The sequence below is a fragment of the Amphiura filiformis genome, chromosome 9, assembly GCF_039555335.1.
Source record: "Amphiura filiformis chromosome 9, Afil_fr2py, whole genome shotgun sequence".
NCBI lineage: Eukaryota > Metazoa > Echinodermata > Ophiuroidea > Amphilepidida > Amphiuridae > Amphiura > Amphiura filiformis.
In genome coordinates, this window is record NC_092636.1 from 66563171 (window position 1) to 66583684 (window position 20514).

The 20514-nt window shown below is 37.2% G+C and overlaps 2 protein-coding genes across 2 annotated transcripts; both read left to right on the forward strand.

The window, feature by feature from the left end:
• The first annotated feature begins 1407 nt into the window (after window positions 1-1407).
• On the forward strand, window positions 1408-8989 carry LOC140160398 (putative defense protein 3). Its single transcript, XM_072183634.1, has 5 exons — window positions 1408-1793; window positions 3107-3335; window positions 5853-5926; window positions 8068-8103; window positions 8532-8989. The coding sequence occupies exons 1-5, from the start codon at window positions 1574-1576 to the stop codon at window positions 8600-8602; spliced, it is 630 nt and encodes a 209-aa protein (XP_072039735.1). The 5' UTR covers window positions 1408-1573; the 3' UTR covers window positions 8603-8989.
• A 3296-nt stretch (window positions 8990-12285) lies between these two features.
• Window positions 12286-16697, forward strand: LOC140160229 (putative defense protein 3). The gene is made up of 5 exons (XM_072183505.1): window positions 12286-12505; window positions 14858-15086; window positions 15325-15398; window positions 16108-16143; window positions 16627-16697. The coding sequence occupies exons 1-5, from the start codon at window positions 12286-12288 to the stop codon at window positions 16695-16697; spliced, it is 630 nt and encodes a 209-aa protein (XP_072039606.1).
• The last annotated feature ends 3817 nt before the right edge of the window (window positions 16698-20514 follow it).

The following is a 20514-nucleotide window of genomic DNA, read 5'->3' on the forward strand; positions in this document are numbered from 1 at the left end:
TAAATTACCTTTTAATTCATTGTTTATGGAGAGCTGCAAGGATGTGTACATAATTATTAAGGTACTTTTCCTCATATTTGGCAATTTTATTCCAAAAAGAGATCTCAAAATCATTTATTTCTAGCTAAATGTTCACCAGCTGGACTCTCGCGATCGGCATTGCTGCAATGTTTATTTATTATCAGTCAACCAGTGTTGCCACTACTAAAGGAGCCCAAAATCCAACCCAAAGTTCACCTTATTCCTTACAATGTGTTTCAATGGGAAGAAATTAATGGAAAATTCCCTTTGAAGTTTTTGGGCTCGCAAAAGTAGCTTTTGGGTCTGCTTTTGGGCTTGAAATAGTAGGACAGAAAACACGTCTCTCAAGATGCCGATGAGAGCGGAAATCGATGATCTGAGGGTCTATGGAACGGCTAGAAAAATTTTGGGGCTTCAGAGCGGGCAAACAATGAATTCAGAGGGTCTAAGGAACGGCCAGTGGCTCTGAAAAAGGGGTCGTCGCCGCGGCACATACCCGTATAGCTGGGAAATGTGAGTGCCCCCCCGGGTAACCGCCCCGCCCGAAACGGACGGCGCGGTAACTGGAAGCCACTGGACTTTCTCGATTCGTCTTTCTTGCGCCATATGAGATACTAGTAGTGATCATAGTGTGAGCTGATAGTCTGGAAAATAAGAAAAAAGGTCATACTCGTTGGACTATGTTGAAGCTTGATGCCATCTCCCGGTGCCATCTGGACCTTCTTTTCGGCAAGCAGGTATGCCATAAATCTTTTAGTGGAAGTGGCTCAATGTGGCAAAACCCAGGGCAAACACATTGCGAACTAAATATGGTGTTAACTTTAATAGCATTTTCATTACCTCTACAGTCGAGTCGTCATCATTAACATATTTTGTAATTACTCGGATCTGCTGATGCTACTGACATACGTATATTTAATTCACTGATAAGATGTTTTTGCTTTAGTTATCATGGTTACATCTTACCTCCCTCTTAACATGTTAACCATATAAACAACATTGTGTAACCACTCAATTTTAGCACCTTCAAAATGTTTTGTTGAACTCAAATGAGATTCTTAATAATGACCTCTGACCCGGACATGCTCATCATAGGAAGTCTACAAGGAAGATGATAATATACGATTGGGTACACAATTTTTCTTATATTTTTGTTTACAACATACATTTCATAAATTTCAGTTCAGCATACTCAAAAACGTAAAAAATTAAAGCTAAGTAACTATTACCATGATTACACATGTATGAGTGTATGAGTATTAATTTGTCATGTTTGTCAGGACAGTTTATATCATGAACTTACATAATAATTAATACAGGCCTATGTAACGGTTGCATAATATTACAACTTCAGTAAATAAGTTTGTCAAATATTTACGGTCTCTTTATCTGTTGTTGAGATATTGGGAACCAGTCCGTACATACCCGCCCAATACAACAGTCTTGATAGTGGAGGAATAGTTGCATGAACTGATTGGTAAATTGACCCAACTTACTACCAAAACGTCTTTCCTGGTACATCGTTCCCCTCCATAAACTTTCTGACATCACCATGGACAGCAGATTGGTACTCGCAGTCACTGTGTTCGTCGTGTGCTGTACATCTTTAGTGGAAGGCTATGGCTCCGGTGCACCTCCTTCAGCCTGCGTGACAATGGTACCAGGACATCTGAATGCAAGCACGTTTGACCCCATTAATCCGTCAAATGATCCTTCACCGTATTCTTTGGACGTTGACAAAATGATGGTCGGGAGAGGAGGAACTGTTCAAGGTAAACAGACTATGAAAAATCATTATTTTGCATTGGCTGCGGAAGTATAGGGGACGAGCATATTCTCTTCCGGTTTCACTGGGCCAATTTTCAATTGCAGATTATTTATTACACATTAATGAAGGGTAAATTGTGGTATTTGGAGGGCTCGTGCGATTAAAATGGTGCAATTAATCATATTTAAGCCCAAAACATGGTGCTCATCACACTTAAAAGAGGATATACAATTATTATTGCTTTATTTTATATTTTTGTTTATTAGGATTTTTTAAGGAGGAGTCCCCTATTGAAAAATGTCTCCTTGGTTAAAATTGTACGATGCATGTGCCATGGGTGGGGTACCTTTTCAGCGATATATCCAGGTATATTGATGGGTGAAGTCCAATGCGCCTAATTGGGCGCATTTGGACAAAAGAGCCGTTTAAAGCACTCGATTTGGGCAGAATCAGTACACATGTATCTGCGGTCATGTATCACACCGCTATTTATCGCCATTTACAAAATAGAGTTGACATTTCTATTCGCTCCTAATCGATAATAAATAGCCTATTGTTAGTAACGACCAAACAGAATAAAAATCCTATATTCTTGAGAGGACAATAAAATAAGCAGTGTCTCACTGTCTCTGTAGAATTTCTGAACAATTAGACCACATGGTGGCAATGAGATAATTTGAAGTAACCGCTCGCGCTCTTTCCTTTTCTATATGAGCATGGGGAATTGGGCTAGCCGAGTTGTGCATGGCGTAGAGTGGTGTATCTGTTATTTGATATTCAGACGATAGATCTTTGAATACCGGGGTTATTTTTGGTTTCTATAAAAACCATTTTGTAAGGCTTGCATCTTCAGTGTGCGTATTGAAAACCAAGCCCGTGGTTTGAAATCAAAAACTGACAAAAAGTAGGATTTTATATATACGTCCTTCAAGCAGACGAGGGGCTGCCGCGCATGCGTAGTGAGGAAGAAACGTACCAGACTCACTGACCTCTACAGAGTTCAGTGATATTCCAGAATCCAGAATATTGTCAACAGTCTTAGTCGGAGGTCCCTCGGCCCATAATATATCTCAAAACTATTAAACAGGTCGGAACAAAATTGCCATGCGTGACTGTTGAAGAACTAGTGGATTCGACCGACTATCATGGGGATTTCTTCCGTGAATATATCGGGGTGATGACACTGTGCGGTTGTTACCAACTGTAGTTGTTGTTATACAGTATTGTTACTACGCCACTAAGCATGCTAATGTATGAAAGCATTTTGGCTAAACGTGTTACAATGTTTTAGTCCATTATCATGGTTTTGTCTTACAGTCACCATTAATGGCGGTACATTCCAAGGATTTATCCTTCAAGCCAGGTTGGCTGATGGTTCCAGCACGGTTCCAGTCGGAACATTTAGTACCACAGTGGAGAACACAAAGACAACAACGTGCACAGCAACTGATGACAGCGTAACTCACGCAAATAAAGAAATCAAGCCAGATGGCACGACTGTTACATGGATGGCACCAAGCGTGGAGTTTGGAGATATCAAGTTTATGTAAGAGAAACTATTACAGATTCGCAAGTTAAAGTTTTGTTGTAATGCATATAAACCGCTTCTTAGGTGACAGCAACTGAATTATCATGAAAGTAATGCAATATAAAATGTGTCTGAATATTTTTATGGAAATTCTGTTGTGTTTATCATCCATAGTACACCGGCATTGAATGCAGACATATATTTCTCTCGTATGTGTTTCTAATTGCCTTTTAAAATGGGAGTCTAATGGGTGCGTCAATTAAAGCCTTAATGTACGATTTTTTCAGAATATACCTTTATTTTTTCAAAACCGATTTTTGGCATATTTGTAATACTTACACATGTTCCAACTTAAATCTATGAGCAAACTGTCAAATTCGCCCTATTTGTAGTAAAACGGGATGACTTTCTGTTGGTCCGACATAATATCATAATTTATGATTATGATAATATGTTTGAATGATCGCAAATCGTAGTCTCCTACGAAGCCAGTTTGGTTACGCTCCCTCCACACGTGGAGGGAGCGTAACTAAAGTGGCTGCGTAGGAGACTAACTCTGAGGCCGCACTCGCCGTCCTAATCCAAAAAGTGCGAGATATTTCGAGTGATGTTTATGATGTTGTTTCTTTGCAAATTTGCAATGTTTTTCGCTTCCAAATGTATTGGGAACTTTCATAATGATTGCATATTAACTATTTTATCATTTTGGAAGAAAAAAGAAAAATCAAAAAATTTAAAAAGTTTAAGGATTTAAGTTGGTGAATTTCCCCCCCAAGGAATTATATTTTGATGTGGCAATCTTGTCCATATTTATGGGTACCAATCATTTTGGTACAGTCTGTACAATGTACATGTATCACATACTATTCAAGGAGGTAAATAACAGGGGCAGTAAATTAAACTTCTTACCCATTTCCCAAAATTGCCCGCCTAGTAAATTATTTTGCCTACAAAAAATTGGACACCCAGCAAACACACCATGTTTTACAAAAAGGGTTTAAATGTCGGGTTATACATGTACAAAGGGTATAAATATTGTTCATAACATTCATAAAACATTTTTGAAAAAGTGATGCAAAACATTCTAACTGAATGTTATTTAACTGTTGAGAAAATATTTTGCAAAAACGTACGAATTCATGATCTTTAGATAACCTGACCTTTAAAATTTAAATATTATTAACACGTTTTTGAATAAACGTTTAAAGAACATTTTTGTGTTTGCTGGGTATCATCATATAAATAGTATTTGCCAATTTTATTTGATTAACGTTCAGTTACCAATTTGAGCAGGAAATTAAAGTGTGGGAAGCTAAAGTAATTATTGAGCAATTTCCACACACAACCTGAAATAATTCACGGAGCCCGTAGAATATGAGATAAATTCTTGAATAATTGGTGTATTAATTTGAAATGAATATCGTCAACTTTACACCAAACCAAGCGTCGTAGGAAAATTCCCTGTCTAAACATTAATAGCGGCCCTAACAAATGGTTTTCACCAGGGTTGTTAATCACAACATGAAGCCCCGGCATGAAGCACATGGGCTCAAAGTCAAGACGTGTTACTTGTTCAGACTCCCTGTTCATGTAGCAGAAATAAACTGGAAAGTAACTTTGTGCTAGAATATGCGTCAAATGTGGTGACAACATTAACAAGTTCGGTAATGACGGAAGACATAATACATAAAGTTCCCTTCAAATGGCACTGTTTTGTTATCAGTATTGAAACAGCTAAACTTCGCCAAAATTTTGAATTGCCCTCATGATTGCTACTATATGAGTGCTTATTATACAACATTGTACAATGTACCGAGTATGACATGGGGCTTAATCATTGTTTTTAAATAACCGTACTAAAACATACTTTTCTTTACAAATATGGAGGGGAAATTACAAAAACTTTATGGGTAAAATAACACTTTGTTTCAGTTTCTATAGTGGATATATTAAAAAAAAAAGTCCATTGAGTTATTCCAGAAAATAAATGCGCATCCCATATAGAGGAGTAACTTTTCAATAAAAAATAGAAGTGTCTAAATTTCCAAGTTTTCTTTCTGAAAACTGCTGGAATTCAAGCTGCCAATGTTACTGGAAAAAGCTTGGAAATAGAAGTAAGTGAATGATAAAACAATCACGGAAATGTGAAAAGGTGAAGAGCTATAGGGGCACAAGATTTATCAATTACTTTCTGACCTTTGGGAAGTTTGGGGAGATATTTGGGCTCAAATCTTTAGTATTGAATATAGTTCAACCTTTGTAGCCCATTTGCTAGAGACAAGTTCCATTGAGAAGCTCCAAAGTGCCAATTGTGACAAACTGAATAAACTGCGCCTTGGCATACAATAATTATTATTTTGCAACTCTTGTCGCAAAATTCTTAATTAGATTGACATAGCCCTAATATGTAGAACCCTGTATATATAGTTCTATTGTGGAACGTAGGGAAACTTTGTAAATGAGCTTAGTTACCAAACATAATCTTTGCGATTTTCAAGTGTCTTATAATCATCTGTGTTTGTTTGTATATTTCAGGGTGACTATGGCAGAAAATCATGATGTATTTTGGGTTGGCCAAGAATCATCTACTGTTTCATACGACTCAACAGGTAATCACTTATCAAGGATGAAATTAGAAGAAGTTAGATTAAGGGTGGGAAACTTTTGGTCCTCATAACTGCTAAATATTTGGTCGATATTTAGAATGACAAAGACTTGATGAATTCATCTGTGAAGTCACATTTTGGTCCAAATGCTCATTTTTGGAGAAAATTAAAATTAAAAGTTTTCATTTATTTTTAAAACCTAGATAAAAATATCTAGGAGAGACCGGATTTTTTTATTTTTTTTGAATTTTGACCAAAATTGAGAAATTTGCACCCAAAAAAATCATAAAAAGCCTCATTTTCGCCCAAATTTCAAATATTTTTGGTGAATAATAGATATTTAAAGTGTTTGACAAATAATTCTTACAAAAACAGAATTGCTACTACGATACAAGTTAATTTGTTGTATGTCACTTGCATTTTGTTCAGGAGCAATATTATTGCACGGCATTTGTTTGTTTGATTTTTGTTGTTGAAATAAAGAAAGAATAAAGAATATTTTCATGAAAAAAAATACAAAAAAATTACAACAATACCATGAGGCATAAATAGATAAATATCAACCATAAATATAAAAAAGCACACCCCCCCCCCACACACACACACCACACACCCCCAGCGGGTACATTGAAGTTGTATCAACGTTGAAAGGACGTTGGAGTCACGGTGTATTTGCAAATTGACATCAACGTTGATACAACGTTAAATCAAACGTCGAAATTACTAGTATACTGAACCTGTACCCATTGCCAATGTCTGGCTAATGGTCTTGTTCCTTGAGTACGAATGTCTAGTTTTTTGTTTGTTTGTTGTGGGTGTGTTTGTTAGTTACCGTGATTATTGAGATTGTGAGCCTTATGCATTGTGCAGATACTGGCCAAAGCATTGTGCATACATATGCAAGTGGCGTCAGTGTGCTATGTTATTTGTGGAAGACATTTGGATGACCTTTGATCACGAATTGGTTGATCTATAGACGAATCCATTTTCACGCATTCCTACACCTCAATGGCAGCCATAGCTGGGTCCCCCCTTAGGTCTATCCCACCTAAAATGTGAAATGATGTGGCCTTGGTGGGGATATTAAACTGCATTCCATCACCCGTGTTACACGTACACAAAAGAATGATGAAAGTTTACAACACAATACAATTCAACATCGATTTTTAAGCGGATTTAATCCACCCAATTGGGCAGTAACAACATCAGGTGCAGACGGGACCCAGTAATGGCCGACGGAATTCTGACCATCACTTGGCTCGATGGATTCGTTTATAGTGACCAAATTTGATATTAAATTGGCAATATTTTATGAGTACGGTTTTTGCGATTGACAGAAGAAAAAAGAAAGAGCACGGCAAAAACAGGCCCTTAATTGGTCAAGTGCTACTTGGGTATTAAGTGAAAGTAGACGAATCCAATTTCACGCATTCCTACACCTCAATGGTAGTCCCCATTGAGTCCATCCCACCTAAAAATGTGAAATGATACGGCCTTGGCGGGGATTTTAAACTGCATTTCATCACCCGAGTTATACGTACGTAGACAATAGAATGATGACAGTTTACAACACAATACAACATAACATGTTTAAGCGGATTTAATCCACCCAATTGGGCAGTCACTACACCAGTTTGGTAGCTTTTGGTGCGGCGCTAGACCCAGTAAATGGCCGAATGAATTCTGGCCATCACATGGCTCGTTGGATTCGTGTATACGCATTTTGCATTTGGTAGTTTTCAGTGGGGTTTTCAGACCACCTACACGGAATTCCTAGAGTGTTATTCTTGTTGAGGGGCTAGTTGTGCAATAATTAGCTGTCCCCGGGACCGCGGCGGCCAAATTTCAAAATTACCTGCCAAAATATGCTCTCCCCTCTCGACCTGCCAAAATCCCACTGCCAAAAAATTGCTTGCCTCCTACTTCGACCTATTTTGCATTATTAGAATGTTTCCGTACTGTTTTCCTAACAATTTTAGAGCATACGGAATAAAAGAGTGTGATGGGGTGCGGTGGTAATGGATTGTGTGGCGTTGGTGTCGTTTTGTAGGAGTAGGCTAGGGAATTATAGGAATGATGATTGGTTAGGATTAAATGCCAGGGGTTGTGTAATATTTACATCTATATTCACATCTTGTTCACAGCGCCCACAGATGAACCTGAACCAACCACACAAAGTGGTGAGTAAACTTTAGTTATGTTATTATCATTGTTTCATTCTCGTCATTATCAGCTACTTTCTCCATATTTTGATATGTTATTGTTATCAAAACCACCATGAATACTAATAAGACCATCGTACATGTATCATCATCTAGAAATCGTACATGTAGATAGCCGACGAATCCCACATTACCTGTCCCGTTAACTGCTTGATCATTTTAGCTTGAAATTGTTCCAATTTGTTCCAGTTAATCCTGGCATGAATGCAAAAACACCAATTACCACCATCATTTTCACTCGTCGATGTCGTCATCGTTGTCATCGTCAGCACAATAATAAAAACAACGACAAGGACCAAGACGATCATCTACAATGATCAATGACATTTTGCTATTGTTCTAACAGGATGTGTGTAATTGGTTTACTTCTTCTTTTCCCTTTTCAGCCACCTGGATTGCACCAAGTCTTTCAGCGATGATGAGCCTCCTTGTAGCCGTTTTTGCTCTATATTTCTAATTTTATTGGACTTAAAGGCCAAAAAAGGTTTGGCTCAGCTTCGTTTAACCAAAAACCCAAGCCTTTTTTACGGCCGCGAAGTGACCAATTGTAATTTATAATAAAAACCAAAAGAAGAAACAACCATGAAAAAGAAGAAGCAAAAATGAGACTTTTAAAAGCTATTCGCGAGCAGGCAGCTGAAACAAACCTTTTATGCAATAGCTTCGTAACTCGGATTCCAGGTGTATGATGACAGAAGGACATTGTTTATAACAGCGATCGGCATCAACAGGAAAACATGAACTTAGTTCGTGCGTTAAGGGATCTGGAATGAGCGTTTCGACAGTATTTTTTGTGGGACATGAGAGCACATCAGACATATCGAATTGCATTCTGAATACGAAGAATGTCTTTCTGATATCAAATAATTTTCATTTTTGAAATTCACGATATAATACAAATTTTATGACATATTATTAAAATTTGATATTTTTCACATTTTTGATATATAACAGTCCTCGACGTAAATTGTATAAATCTAATGATATATTCTTAAAGCGTATGTAACTGGGAGGAAAAGCCGACGATCAATTGAAAATTTTGACTTTTCATATTGCAGATATGGATTTTTTCCCCAAAATACCAATTTTTTGGTGTTTTGGGAACAAAAATCCATATCTTCAATACGAAAGGTCAACATTTTCAATTGATCGTCGGCTTTTCATCCCACCTACATACACTTTAAGTACATATTATCAGATTTATAAAGTTTACTTCGAGTACTGTTAAATATCAAAAATATCAAATTTTCATCATTTGCCATAAAATGTGTATTACATGGCGAATTTCAAAAATCTAAATTATTTGATATCAGAAGGACATTCTTCGTATTCAGAATGCAATTCGATATGTCTGATGTGCTCTAATGTCCCACAATAAATACTGTCCAAACGTTCATACCCCACCCCTTAAAACATCACCCGTCGCAGGAAAAAAGTTAAAATTAGGCGGAACTAGGATTCGAACCCTAAACTATAAAAAAAACAAAAAAACACTCAAACCACTACCACCAAGGGGTGAGCTAGAGAAAGTGTAATCCTTGATATTATATTTGCCGAAATAAATGTTATTATCACGATTTCGACATGTACGTCGCGGGTATGTTTACATGGATTCGTGGGCCTAGGTCGTAAGTAGTAAGTAAGTATGCGGGATACACATACAGACTGTCCGCACTGAATACAATAATTTACCAAGAAAACATGTACCGGTTCAAAAAATATAGGCAATAATTTAGGATTGTGGAGACAATGAAGGTACAGATATAGATTATTGCTTATTCATTTGTTACACTCATGTCCGTTATATCTTGCCAGGGATATCTTGGCTTTTAAAATAAGTTACCAATCATTAACATATTCGCTGCCGTAGTTCACCTTAACCATTGGTTACTGGTTCATGCCATAGGCTTTGTGTTGTGATCATTTCGATCAGTGGTTCGTAACAAAGAAAGCGTGAGCCAGTTGACCTAGCAACGGTCATATTCTAACGTGCACTACGCCAGCGAATTTGCCCTTCCGTCGTTTTATCTTTTCTGTTTCGGTTTCGGTTTCAGTTTTCGGTTTCGGATCTCATTGTTATTTTTTAAGTGTTAGCATGGTACGTGTGAACAATCCTTTTACTCTAGTCTTTTGTTGCCTACAGAAAAGTTGAACGAAGATAATTTCTGTTTTCGGTTTCGGGAGTTATGTTAATTTTTGACATGCAAATGTGAGATGAGAGGGTTGGTGCTTATCTAGACAAAAGAAGTGTCTAAATTTTACGGTCGTAAATTCGCGATAAATTGTACGGCTTCAATACGTGGATTTAGGGTTTCTCTACCGGAAGTCAATTTGTGCCGAAATTCCTTCCCACAATGCAAATGCGTATTGCCTAACAAAGAATATTGATTAACCTCCGAACTGTATCTATTGTTGTGCAAAACGCTTATTGCATTGTGGGAAGGAATTTCGCACAAATTGACTTCTGGTAGAAAACCTAAATCCAAGTGTATTGACTTGCGTTGAGTGTATAGATACTTCCGCCTAGGCGGGAGTGGCTCGTGAAAATAGCCCAGCGTAGAAATATACATTAATCACTAGTAATCAGTGTTGCCAAGAATTACATACATTTATACTTGTTCGTACAATCGCGTAAAAATCGGTCATATGATTATGTAGAGATGAAACGGGGAATTATTTTCGTCCCAAATACACCTTAAAACTTGGCAATATGCAACACCAAAGAAGTGTGTTGAAGTGAAACTAATTGGATTTCTTTCATTGGAATTGGTAATCTGATAATTGCTTCAGGCAAAATTGCCAGACTCAAATATATTTTAAATGTATATTATATGTCATTCATTGACCAGCGAAAGGGGCGATATACCACTAAAAACACCGATCTTCCACACACTGTGGGTGTTCCATAATCTTGTCTTATCCAGCCTTTATTAACAACAGGCATCTACCTCTATTGAAATAAGCTGATTGGTACTTAACAATGAATTCAAGGAACAGATCAACTCACATAATCCCTTGCATTTTCGTTTCTGAGCAATAGAGCTCTCGAAGCAGAAAAGATAAAACGACAGTTATTCACAAACACGAACTGCATGGCGTTTCCCAGCAAAATATAGTTTTGCATATACAAAGCTGCATATTTTGCAGAAGTTTGTACTTTTGAATATATGCAAAACCACATACTTTGGTAAAAGTAGTATGTAATTTTGAAAGTATGTGGTTTTGCACACAGCACCGGGACACAAAAAATGGTCGAAGTTGAGTCGTGTTTTTATTGAGACACCCTGTTGCTTGTCCAGTTATCTGCATGATTACTTTTGTTGAGCTTTACTTAATTTAAAGTAATTGCCTCAATTACATAATAATATTTGCCTCAAATAATAATATTATCATGATTATTACAACTTGCATAATCCCCAGCCAATCCACAGATATTGGAACAATTATTTCTGTGCCGGGCAATTAACCCGTCCAATCAACTAGACATTTACGACCTTCGTACTTCGGACACTGTTGATATTGGATACCTCTAAGTACATCCCGGGGGGACCACTTGTATTTCAAGTTGTATATCAGACGGGTACACACGGAAGCTCAAGGACTTTCAAAAAGTACTCGAAGTATTTTTCATCAATGTAAAATCATGGGCCCAAAGCGAGTACTACGCCGGTGTTACTACCCCTAAAAGCAAGTATTTTACTGTTATGAGTCGCGCTGAAACCACGCAAAAACCATGAAAACCGTCGCAGTGCAATCAGTTTGAGGCCTGAAGAAAAAAGATTTTGATGAGCACATTTTCATATGGAATTTACCTTCATGTCAACTGAATTTGTCGGCATATTGGTGCCGAGTTTACCCTTTCGAGTGTAAACATCTGTGCGATGAGTCCTCTTTCCCCCACTTTTTTTTTGATACCCTGAACGAGACACTCTCCTGGCCTTCGTGAAAAAAAGGAACCTTTTTACTTGTTTTTCAACTTGAAACGAGTGCCCCCCGGGGAAATAAGTATACACGCCCAATACGTATACAAGCCTCAGCGATAGCGGCAGAATATCTGTTGCAGTAACTGATTGGCATATCACTGCTTCAACTTCATTCCTATTGTTTCTGCATCGTTAAACTACATGTTCTGATATCATCATGGACAGCAAACTGATACTCACTGCCCTTGTATTTGTCGTGTGCCATACATCTTCAGTAGAAGGCTATGGCACCGGTGCACCACCTGCAGCCTGTGTTACAATGGTACCAGGACATCTGAATTCAACCACGTCTGACCCCATTAATCCATCAGATGATCCTTCACCGTATTCTTTGGACGTTGACATAGAGATGGTAGGGAAAGGAGGAACTGTTCAAGGTAAATAAACTATTAAAATTTTGCGATTTATTCCGTATTCTTTACCATGTTTACGTGATAAAGATTTATTATGATAGAAGAATCAGGTTACTGGGGGTGGTATTTGGATTATGGTCGGGTACCTATGCTCGATCCGAAAAAAGCGAGGCTAAGTCATTATAGGATTTTCTATGTTTTGAAATTTCAGCTTCAATTTGCTTTTTGCTGAACCATAGCCTATATTAGTGTATGTTACTTACTAACTTACTTACTATCGACCTTTTAATCTGAAATAAACATATCTTTAAATGCCACGAAGGTATGAACCCCAAAGTGGTGTCAAATGAAAGAGGAAGAAGTAAAGAATATAATAAAAAATATTTTCCCACCCGGGGGTGGCACTCATAATAAGCACTGGGTCAATATTCATATATCAAAATGCCAAAAAGGTATGTACCCCGAATGGTGTCAAATGAAAGAGAACAAAGTAAAGAATATCATAAAAAAATACTTCCCCACCGAGGATCAGACTCCTCATATATTTTGGGTCCTTTTCATATCTTGAAACGCCAAGATGGTATGACCCCCGAATGAAAGAGAAAGAAGCAAAGAATGTATTACATTTATTTTCCCCACGGGGAGTGACACTCCTCACAAGACCCGGGTCAATATTCCTATTTGGGTCCTTTTCCATATCTCGAAATCCCAAGAAGATATGACACCCGAGTGGTGTCAAATGAAAGAGAAAGAAAGAATATAATAAAAGTAATTTTCCTACCGGGGTGGCACTCCTCGTTAGACCTGGGTTAATATTCATATTGTGGGTCCTTTTCATATCTTGAAATGTCAAGAAGATATGACCCCGCGTGGGTCAAATGAAAAAGATATCCACCGCGGGGTGATACTCTTCATAAGACTGGTAAATATTCCTATTTTGGGTCTCTGTCTCGAAATGACAAGAAGGTGTGACCCCCGGATGACAGTGGTATACCACAATATAGTACCGAAGCCACATGGTTCAGCTATGGCATGTATGGTGCGGTACCCGCTCTAGTTATTTGAAAGAACTCGGACATTCGGTCCTCATTTTATGATTCACAGATGTGGACAAGATAACGCAAAAAGGATACCGCTTGTAATATTTCTTATATTTTCCTATATTAAAGGAGTATTTCGTGATCCTAGCATCCTCTATTTATGTCATTTTTCATAAGATATCCACGAAAAAAACCTATTCCCAAAATTTCAGTTGATTTCGATTTTGCGTTCGCGAGTTATGCATGATTATGTGTATTACACTGCTCCATAGACAATGCGTTGTAATTTCGTTTTGGTGCACCAGAACGAAGTTCAAATTTCACGATATCTTTGCTAAACGAATTAATCTGCAAAAAATATTTTGTAAATAAACATTATGTAGCCAGAGGTTTCCAGTGATGTAAAAATCTCAACTTTTTTTGAGAAAAGTGTGTGGATGAGGCTGTGGATCACGAAATGCCCTTTGTTTCTTTTGTATTAAATTGTTTTTTATAGGGGGATATTTTGACAAATTCATATTAAACTGGTTATTAAACCTGTTTTACTGAAGAAAATATGGTTTTTATTTATCTTCTTTATTATTACAAATAGCTACGCCAATTTGCATTTCTAAACTTTATCTAAAACGTATGTTTTAGCAAATAAAAACCTTGCGCGCAACTTTTTCAGTAACGCCCTAATGTATTATTGCATTGAAATGTATTGATATGTTTGTTTGGACAAGAACAATAAATAAATAAGACGCATTTGCACACTTTTCCCCCTCAAAATGCGATATTTTGCTGAATCAAATGAGTCTACTGCCAAATCCGAATGTTATAAAAAAATCCGTTATATGCGTTTCTAGACATAATCATAAACATATACACCAGATTTGAACAGAATTGAACAAACAGAATTGAAAGCTGCGTGCAAATTTACCCCCCCCCCCCCCCGCAAAAATAACACGGCTGCCGTTTCCATGATTTTTTTGGTGAAAATGAAAAGTTTCATCAGGGTACGCAATCTGACTAAATTTGAAGTTATTCGGATGATTGGTTTGGAAAATCACCTTTACAAGTTCAGTGTCCCGTTAAGACTATTTTTCATTGCTATATTTTAAGTAGGACATTTTCTATTAATCAATAAACTGGGGACAGTAACAAGGTGACAGCTTAGGTCAGAAAAACTATGACAACTTGGGTCATCTTTGGGCCTACGCCCTCTTACAGACTAGAGAGGACACTTGAAATGTGCAGCTTATACTTGTAGTTTTAAGTTTTGGCCATTTAACATGTTAATCTAAGTCTGACCAATGTTTTAGTCCATTATTTGCACATTTTTCATGTCTTACAGTCACCATTAAAGGCAGTACCTTTCGAGGATTTCTCCTTCAAGCCAGGTTGGCTGATGGTTCAAGCACGGACCCTGTCGGAACATTTAGTACCTCAGTGGAGAACACAAAGACAACAACGTGCACAGCAACTGATGACAGCGTAACTCATGCAAATACAGAAATCAAGCCAGATGGCACGACTGTTACATGGATGGCACCAAGCATGGAGTTTGGGGATATCAAGTTTATGTAAGAGAAACGATAAGCAAGTTGAAGTTTCGTTTATACACATATTTAAATCTAACATTTTACTTTTAACACAGATTTTTAGGGGCAAGAGCGAATGAATTATCATGAAACTATGCTGTGTAATATGTATCTGAACAAAGGTGTCTGATATTATAATGAATTATTATGAAAATATGCAGTGTAAGATGTATCTGATTCTGAACAAAGATGTCTGGTTTACTTGTTTGTTATATTTCAGGGCGACTGTGGCAGAAAATCATGATGTATTTTGGGTTGGCCATGAATCATCTACTGTTTCATACGACCCAACAGGTAATCACTTCGATATCAATTTTTCTTCTGGAGAAATTGTGCCACATTTTGTTTGTTTGTTTATTTGTTTGTTTGTTTTTTGCTATTATTGTTAATGTATCTAGTAAAATTGTTTCTTAAAATTTGTGTAGAAATAAACAAATTAAAAACTGACTTTGCCTGTCATTTGAGGCCTGCCAAAAATAAAATAAAACAAAACTAGACATTAATTATGTGTTCACAGAGCACGACTCTGTAGATTAATGGTTATCCAGCGGGCACAGCGACGTTTATCATCAAAATCATCGTTGAAATCGCGTTGTACTTGCAAATTGACAACAACGTTGATACATACAGCGACGAAATCATAACCTGTATTAGCTCATGATAAATTATGACATAAGGCCAGTCTAGTGACTAGGATACAAACCATGTACAAACCCCCTGATCACCACAGATCCTGCCAGCTGAGGCTCTGGCTAACAAGGGCAGGGTAAGGGTCGTGCTCTCTGAGGTGTTTTTGTTTGAAAATTCTTGCCCCTCCTCGGCCTATTTTGCATGTTATAACGTTTCCGCATTTTAAAGCGTACGGAATAAAAGGGAGTGAGCGGCGTTGGTGTTGTTCTGTTGGGAAATATGGATATGATTGCCTAGGATTAAAGGCCACTGGTTGATATTAACAATTATTATATTAATAATATTTATATCTACATTGACATCTTCTTCGCAGAACCTACAGCAGAACCTGAACCAACTACACAAAGTGGTGAGTAAAATTAGTTTTGTTAGGCCTATTATTAATGCCTCATTATCAACTATGTGTCCACATTATGATATCTTATTGTGGTCAAACCATATTTGAAGTGTGTGAAAATATTGGATCCAAAACATAATAATGATGAAGTTGGTAGTACGCGCAATATTTAATATATCAAAATTTCCGACGGACAAGACCACTGTAAAAACTCAAGAGGAATCAAGAACATGATCCGTGTCCCCAGACGGAAATCCCGTGGTGGCCCATCCCCCAATGTTATGAAAATCATTGTTCCTGACCTATTTAACCAATTAAATTTAACCGAGGATTTAAACGAAATGCAAATTTTCATGCGCATCTGTTCCGTTAAATATTCATATATCTTAGCTTGAAATGTGTTTCAAGAAAGTTAATCTGAGACAAAAATACCGAACTTTCTCTCCGCAACATCAGGACTTGTGTAATTGGTTTCTTCTTCTTTTCCCTTTTCAGCCACCTGGATTGTACCAAGTCTTTCAGTGATGATGAGTCTTCTTGTAGCCGCTGTGGCGCTTTATTACTAATTTTATTGGACTTAAAAGGCCAAACCCCTTAGCTATTTTTACTGCAGCGAAGCGGCAAAATTTTATTTTCCCAACGATTAAAAACCCATTATATGAACAACTGGAAACATAAAAAAAAGAAGCTAAAATGCGAATTTTCAAACCAACGCTCGTGCAGACAGCTGAAACCAGAGAAGATGAAACCGTAACCTTTTATGGCTTCGTAACTCGGATTGCAGGTGTTAGATTGCAGAAGCATGTTTATACTACAGCATCAGCATTTAGGAAATAATGAACTTAAAATGCGCGGCAAAAATCACCCGCAGCGCAGGGAATAACGTTTAAATGAGGCGACCTGAGATTCGAACACAAGACCTTCGGGTCTCCATGGTCTGGAAACGTACATACCCGAACCACTGCCACGAATGGCGAAGGAGTGAGCTGGTGAATAGTCCGGCTGCAAACTATTGTATTATTGGGTTAGATGGTTTTGCCAGTTAAAGTGTTTTTCCTTTGCTGATTATTACTCTATAGGTCAACATCAGTAGGACCCAATTAGCAATGACCTATTTTGATGCGTTCCCTAGGCAACAAGTCATTCTAGGTGGTTTAAACAATTCTTTTATTTGAGTTGTTGTACAGAAAGAACCATTTGACACCATTTTCATCAACATTAGAGCATTTTTCTATTTTAACCCCAGTGGAGTTCTCTATTTAACCTTTGACCTTTTTGCTCGAGAGGAATAATTTGACATAGGTTTGGGCAAAATTGAACAAGTTTTCAATTTTGACTCCTGTATAAATTTTGACCTTGGATATATCGAATTGCCCAGGGGTGACAATTGTACACCCACCCCTCGGAACTACCCCTAGACCAATAATCCGCAAACAAAAACACTTTATCTGGCAAAACCATCCTACTTTGGTCTGCCACCGGACTATATGTATGAATCGATTTACAAACTAAAGCCAATAGTACTTTGAGAAAGAATAGGCCCTACCTGAAAAAAAATATTTGTTGCTCTAGTAACTAACCTAGTGACCTAAGTGTTTGGTCATGTCAAGAATTTTTTCTGGGGCATTATGTCGAGGTTGCACACTTTAACATACACGTATCCTTAATGCTGTTGAAATTTTACAAGGCTCTCTCCGATTTCTATGAAATCCATAGCGCCATAAGGCGAACGTTTACGGTATATATCATTGGAATTACGACGATTTGAATTATCAATTACGACTTTGCCTGTTTACACTATGATACGAATTAAGGGGGGGGGGGGCTGAAGTAGTATTGTGGTGAAATAAGGGTAGGGTAGGTGCAGGTAATATGGGACAGCAGGTAATATGGGACACCTGTTTTCATTTTAACAAAAAGTAGCTTAGAGAAGGTAAACACTTTAAGTTGATTTGTTAAGTGTTTAGAGACATCAATTGTGCTTCTAGAAATGCAGTTTTGGAGTCTGTGTATCAAACTCTTGGAAATCAATGCCAAAAAGAGTGAAATTGCCCAAAAATTATGTCGTTTTTTTGGCCTGATATAAAATCAATGACGTCACATTTTATGATTGTGTATCCAAAAACTCTGGTACTGAGGGGGCATTTGTCATTTTTTATGATCTTTAGGTGATGGGTTAAGCTTATCAGCAGGTAAAATTCCACTGACAAGTGGCACTTTCCTTTTATAAATGATTATTTTCTCTGATTTTCGACTGAATGGGTGCAGGTAATATGGGACACATAGGAAATTGTGTGCATTGTCAATGCGAAAAGCAAAACTATTTAGAAAATTGAATTTTCTTGTAGAAATTTGCATTTAACATTCAAAATCATGTAACAAAAATGTTTTTAGAACAAAAGAGTGATTTTCTGAACTTTTTGATTTTCACCATAGAGATAACACAGTGTCCCATATTACCTGCACATGCAGGTAATATGGGACACTTGACGATGACGTCATTTTGACGTCATAGCGTCCAAACAAACATAAAAACAAGGTAACATTGCCTGTTTTATTAATCTTAAAGGACAGGTTGTTCATCATAACAATCTCTTGTGGGCATATCTTCTTTAGTTTTTATGCAAATAAGCTAAACGTCCTTAATGGTCCCATATTACCTGCAGGTACCCTATTTCAGAAAAAAAATACCAAAGAACGACCGAGCAGTGTCGCACAACCGTGACGACAGCATGTGAAAATCCAACATGGCTGCCGTTACCATGGCAACCGTTATAACGACGATCATCTCGCCACATAAATAATCGTCAAATAAAGTTTCCGAGTCAAGGAAGTTTACTTTTTTGAATTATATTGTAATAATCTCAAGACATTGCAGAGCATAGTGCAGTTACGTCCACGGCAAATTCACCGTGACCTTTCCAGCTATAAACCCGCTTATTGAAGATTTAACCGATGTATGCAGTACTAAACCATTATATAGTAATCTATTGTCGAATGCAAATGTATTACCACCTGATAATATTAATCCAATGAGCGACCGAATTGTCCGCTACGGACGACTAATCCAATCGATAATGATGCTATTGACATGTACGAGCGGAGCTCCACTGACCGAGCTTTGGGGTATTTTTCACTGGTTTGCAGCTGTTTGCTGTCATTTACTCATCAAGGCGGACCACCGTTATTATAAGGACTATGCAAATTATTTAAAGATTGACATGTAGAGAATAAGCCATATACTTGATTGACAGAAAGTACTAAATTTGTACCTATGACGGTTTTATGACACCAATCTTCCAAATACGACTAAGCTATGGCTGCCCGGTGAAGCAAAATGTGCATTGGAATAACACGGCGAGTTTGTATATATGGTAGGATTTCTTTTTAATAAAAAATTTATGTTCCCCCGTTATTAAAGCTTATACCGGGTTGAAGATTCAGATATTTGGAAAAGAATAAGGAATTGAAACATAGAGCAAGTACTAAAATCATAGCTTTTATACTTTTTGATATATGATGCTAACTAGTTCATCCCCTATAGCTACAACACAGCGCTACCAGTAGGGTTCAATTGCCTATTGTGAGTGCCCCCGTGTTGTGTGCATGCATGTAGGCAACAATAACTGCATGATGCACGGTTTTCGTTCGTATATTGATTCGGAAGGTGAACGATTTGCCCAACACATTATACATTGCATAATATGCAATTAACTACACCATAATCCCATCGAAATTGTAAATAAATTCAGGGGCGTAGCAAGAGCCTTGGGGCCCATGGACAAGGAACAGTGTGGGGCCCTTAACATCTCCTTTATCAGCCATATCTTTAACCCATATAATAATAAGTTGTCGTCAAAAATGCTTTTAAAAATACCCACTGTTTCAAAGCTGAAACGTCATTGCACAGCCGGACAGTATTTATTGTGGGACATGAGAGTACATCAGACATATCGAATTGCATTCTGAATAAGAAGAATGTCCTTCTGACATCAAATAATTTTTTGATTTTTTGAAACTCGCAATGTAATACACATTTTATTGCAAATGATTAAAAATTGATATTTTTGATATTTAACAGTACTCAAAGTAAACTTTCGTATTGAAGATGTGGATTTTTTCCCAAAACACTAAAAAATATTAGGTCTTTTTGGGACAAAAATCCATATCTTCAATATGAAACGTCAAAATTTTCAATTGATCGTCGGCTTTTCCTCACAGCTACTTAGACTTTAAGAATATATCATTAGATTTTTAAAATTTACTTCGATGACTGTTATATATCAAAAATGTGTTATATCGTGAATTTCAACAAATGAAAATTATTTGATACTTTCGAAAAATACTGTCGAAACGCTCAAAACACAAAACAAAAACTTTTGG